General features: G+C 34.8%; 1 protein-coding gene across 3 annotated transcripts in view; it reads right to left on the bottom strand.

Moving 5' to 3' along the window:
- Positions 1–4,458: 4,458 nt before the first annotated feature.
- The window catches only part of LOC106883672 (PRKCA-binding protein), a 28,170-nt gene continuing 27,191 nt past the window's right edge, over positions 4,459–5,437 (bottom strand). For all 3 annotated transcript variants that reach the window (XM_014934773.2, XM_052967956.1, XM_014934772.2), the window contains exon 10: positions 4,459–4,976. In XM_014934773.2, coding sequence (XP_014790259.1) covers positions 4,711–4,976 — 266 coding nt within the window. In that variant the 3' untranslated portion in view covers positions 4,459–4,710. The remainder of the gene's footprint in view (positions 4,977–5,437) is intronic.

Genomic DNA, 5,437 nt, shown 5'->3' with positions numbered 1-5,437 from the left:
ATTATTATTATTATTATTATTATTATTATTATTATTATTATTATTATTATAATAATAATAATAATAATAATAATAATAATAATAATAGAGCTAAGGGCACTAAAATAAGAATAATAAAGCTGACATGAAGACCAAGTATATAGTGCATATGTTTATCTGGCAAAATATGACCATCCTCAAATGTAGCAATATCTGTTTCAACACACGATTTCACATCAGGAATTTTGCAAAATAAATATATAAACAAAATATAATTATTGCTTGTGAATTAGATGTGTGCTACTACTACTTAGCCAACACAGCAAATCGGTTTCGATTCCTGATTGAGGACATGTCGATTCAACTTTTATTAATGCATAATTTATCTGTGATTATGTAGTTTATGTGTGTGGCATTTCAGTATCTTTTCTTTCAGAGTTTATAATTCAGGAAGTTTTTAATCTAAATTAATAAATCTATATTAATAAAATTGGTTTGGCAAGACTGACATGTCAGTCCGCTATAATTAGTCGCTATATCTTCCTCCTTCCTCAACGTTAGCGTTCCAATAAAAATTAAAAAATGTAGAATATGACGCTGATTGTCTGCTGTTATCTGTGTGAGTGTGTGTATGTGTGTGTGTGTGTGCGCGTAACTGAATGAGACTGTGTTTGTGTGCGTACGCGTAACTGTATGAGACTGTGTGTATGTGCGCGCGCGTTACTGTGAGTGTGCGCGTAACTGTGAGTCATGAGGAGTGTGTGTGTGTGCGCGCGCGCAACTGTAGGGACAGTGCGCGCGTAACTATGAAACTGAGTGTGTGTTTGTGTGTGCGCGTAGCTGTATGAGAGACTCTGTGTGTATGTGTACGTGTGTGTGTGGGGGAGGGTGCGAGAAACAATAGCTGAATGTGTATATTGGTATCTATGTGTAACATACAGTCTGCTGATATCTGTGTGCGTGTGTGTGTGTGTGTGAATTGTTATCTGGGAGCTACAATTAGGACATTTTAAGAATTAATATATTATCTTCATAATATAAAACGGTAAATTTTCATGTAACAACCGCACGATTTTCACTAAGCAAAAAAAAAACCAAAAAAAAAAAACTCGGATTTTTTGCGTGGAATCAAGTACCCTGACCTCCCAATATGCTGCAAATCCCTTGTTTTGTTCGGAAAAGGTGGGGGACGAAAGGGGAGACCCCCCACCTCATCTCGGAATCATTGGAAATTTTTTTTTCGTTGAATGAATTCCTGTGACATCCTGATATGCTACAAAACCCTTTTGGTGGGGTCCGAAAAACGGAGTGGGGTGAGGTGGAAGCCTCGGAAATTTCACCCACCCCACCCCATTGATCAACCGTTAGATTCACTTCAACATTTAAATTTAATTTGCCAAAATATTTTCGTCACTTTTAGACCGCGACGAAAATATTATGGCAAATTAAATTTAAATGCTGAAGTGAATCTAACGGGTTTTTTTTTAATGGCTTATAAACACCTTCCACGCTGCAATTATATTCCCACTGAGAGGAGGGATCAGCCGGGGCGGCGCCCCGAGGCCCATGAGTTTAAGCTGCCTACAAGCCAAACGAGGAAATATATACGAGGGTGTACCTTAAATAAATTTAGATGAAACGAAGAAAGTAAATGAAAGAAACTTGTTTAAAAAAGATTGTTTATTTTGTTTTTACAAGCAACAATGATGTAACATAGAGTTATGTCCCTTATGTCACTCGGCATCAACTTAGAGGCTCGCCTGCTAGAAATAACAATGAAATCTCTGATCACATTCTACGACTTTAAAAAATTTAAGTATTATTATAAACACACTGTATTGAAGAAAAGAGATAAAAAGATGGGATGGTTATGGTTGGAATGTCTTCCATCCTAAATAAAAAAAAACCTTTTAACTATTTTGAAGAGAGTAATATACTGATATTGAAGAATCCTCAAATATCCCTATACTCCGTATCTAAAAAAATAACAATATAAAATAAGGAACAGTAAGTAACTGAGCCCTTAATACATTTACGTATTGATTTCAAATTTTGGCTCAAGGCCGACAATTTGGGGGGACGGGGTAAGTCGATTATATCGATCTCAGGGAAAAACTGGTACTTTATCAACCCCCAAAGGGTGAAAGGCAAAGTCGACCATGACGGAATTATCTTTTAACAGTTGTATCTATAAATAATATATCATTTTTAATTATTTATTGTATATAGCAATAAAAATAGTGTTGATAATATAAACATAGATTTATTTTTTAAATCTTGTGATAGTTTCAAGAACGGTGGTGCTTCAGTATAAAGGAAAGAATTCTTTTATTCTTGAATCATTATTACAATATAGCCAGCCATCACTCTTGGGTAGGTATGGCTTGACCATATGTACCATGTTATCACTAATTTGTTTTAGGTGACTATACAGTTGCAAGCAAACACAAACACCTTCCAGCATATCTGTTTACATTCACCCCCTTAACCCAACAGAATATGAAGGATATGGCATTTGGCAGGAGAGGGGGTGCACCAGCAGTGGGTGATACTGAGTTGACTGGATCAATGTGAAATGAAGTGCCTGGTTCAGGAATTGAACTAACAACTTTATCATTATGAGCTGAACACATTAACCACCTTCATGCTTAGTGGCATTTAGAACTCACTCCAAATGTGAAGGGAAGATAAGAATCAAGATTACCTTAATTTAATATACTTGTCTTTGTTGTTCAAGTACATGTCACTGGCCCAACTAAGTTTTTTTCTCTTAGCTCATTTTTGTTTCCTTTTACTCTTTGTTTGTTTCACCCTACTCTTTTTGTGTATCTGTCTGCAGAAGATAAGGTAGGACAATTAGTGCTCATGCTGCCTTTTTGTCTCCAGAAATCAGACTGTCTTTTCGTAAATGATATGTTAATGTTAGATCATACTTAATTCTTGAGATTATCTTCTCTTCTCATTTGGAGTTTGTCTCAATTGCCATCAGCTGATTATTTCCTCATCTCTGGAAGGAGTCCTCTCTTTAAATGAAGAATAGATTGTACAATGCTTGGCTCTGAACTGCAATGTTGTATGATAATGAGACATGGGCACTCAACACAAAGGATGTGTGATGGCTGAAAATATATGAAGCAAGCATGCTGTTGGAAATCTGGTGTTAAAGAGCATGAACAACAGGGCACAGACCAGCTCAGACAAAAACCAGATATAAGAAGAATCAGATGTAGTGTTCAAGAGAGACAACTGCATTCATATGCACATGTGTGTGTGTGTGTGAGAGGACAGATTGGTAAAGAAATGCCTGGAGATCTATGTGAACAGAAACAATAAAAGAGGAAGACCAAGGAAGTTATGTGCAGAAGTGAAAGCTGATCTTAGGATGCTGAGTTCACAAGGGAGATGACAATATAGAACAAATATTGCAAAGCATTTTATTTGATGCTCTCACAAGTCCATATCCAAAGAAGCAAGGTGGTTACACACAATACAGAAGGTAAGTAAAGGAGGAGACGTGACTAGAAAAAGAGGGGAAGAAATTGAGATGTAACCCAAGAAGTATTAGAGAGAACAGAAAAAGGCAGTTAGGTGTTTGATAGAAGGCGGGGCCCACTAGATGTACATAAATGCCAAGGTTGATGGTTATTTTGATGGCTTGTGTTATTCATATCCTCCATGAGGAATAAAACGTCAGACAAGTGATGAAGTTAAAATGTGTCCACTTATCTCTTTTACAATTCAAATTATACTTGAAATCTGCTGTATCACATTATCATCAGATTTTTGAGGTTGCCTGTTTTTACTGTTTAGTCAAATCTACTACTTTTTTTTCAGAACCTTTGAAAGCGATGGAAGAAAAGCAGAAAGTTATCTTCAAACTAAACATCTGGTTTGAATACTTGCAATAATGTGAATTCTGTTATAGTTGCTCTAAGATCAGGAAGTGGTGCTAAACTGGTAATGGATTAAGACTGCCACTGAAGAACTCAGAACACTAAGTGTTCAAACAATTAGCCCAAGGCATCTAGTTCAAAGCTCTTACAATTTCTCAATTCATTTGGGTGGATACTTTATTCTATTGACCTACCCACCCCACCCAGAACAAACATTGCAAGCCATTTTGTCCTAAACTTATGATTCTGCCAATTCACTGCCTTTAATCTTATCCCTAGTTCAGTTGTTATTTGGATAGAAATACATCACCAGCTTAATTCCTTTTCAGTATGCAGACATATGTACTCATAATAACTCTACATAGAATAATTGTAAGCACAGTGGATATCTAGATTGAATGGGGATAAGCAGAAAACAGGTAATTTTCCACCAAAAATACAATTAGGACAACTGTAAGAAATTTTTCAACAAAAGATTTGACCCTCAAAAGAAAAAGGTTTAATTTAAATTTGATCCTTTTCTCAAGAAAAAAATTAGATCTTTAATACTATTTGACAGGCATTGAGAAATAAATAACTGGACAACTTTTAAATAAATTTTTTCAAACATTTATTTTTTCTTTAATGATTCATATAAATTTGTAGTGTCTCAACAAAGAAATAATATCACAAAATCTTAGTGTCATTTTGGACACAAACTATACAAATACTTAAATATTTAATTCATACTGAATTAACTTCTGTTTTGTTGTATAAATATGTACAACAATAACAACTAAAAATTAGGCCTTCATAATATATTAAAATTTTTTAAAAGATACAGGGAAAAATTTGCTGATTAGTCAGCAGTCATGAGGTCAATTAGGCCAGTATTGTTGTCAACAGGCTCAGTGTTCAATCTATCTGCCATTGCTTCTTCACCTTCTTCAATTTCATCTCCATCATCATCGTTAAAGTCATTGGAATGGTCATATGTCAGAGTGCTGCGAGATAAATCAACTTCAATTGGGAAAACTACAGCTTCTTTCATTACTGAATGGCAGTCACTGTGATATTTAGACATGGCTGATACAAATCGCTGCAGTTGAAATACAATGTCTTGCACTATTAGATAAAAAACAAAAACATTTGGTTTATGGATACATTAGTATTTGTGCGCACATGTGTGTGTGTATGTATCTTTTATTTTTTTATTTGTTTCAGTCATTAGATTACAGCCATGCTGAGACACGGCCTTGAAGTACTTTAGTTGAACAAATCAACCCCAATACTTATTGTTTTTTAAGCCCGGTACCTATTCTATAAGTTTCTTTTGCTGAGCCACTAAGTTACAGGGATGTAAACACAAACCAACACCATTTGTCAAGCAAAAGGTGGGTAACAAACACACACACGCACACACACACATATATATATATTTTTTAAATGAATAGAAATGGCTTTTCTGAAAATTTTTCCACTTTAATATTTAGATGGTTATAAGTTTAAACACCTAATTATTAAAGTGAGAAAATGATCAGAAAAGCCATTTCTATTCATTTTTTCAAATATATAATACTGTACCA

The sequence above is a fragment of the Octopus bimaculoides genome, chromosome 5 (genome assembly GCF_001194135.2).
Source record: "Octopus bimaculoides isolate UCB-OBI-ISO-001 chromosome 5, ASM119413v2, whole genome shotgun sequence".
In the NCBI taxonomy this organism is placed as follows: domain Eukaryota; kingdom Metazoa; phylum Mollusca; class Cephalopoda; order Octopoda; family Octopodidae; genus Octopus; species Octopus bimaculoides.
This window is presented reverse-complemented; position numbering and strand designations above follow the sequence as displayed.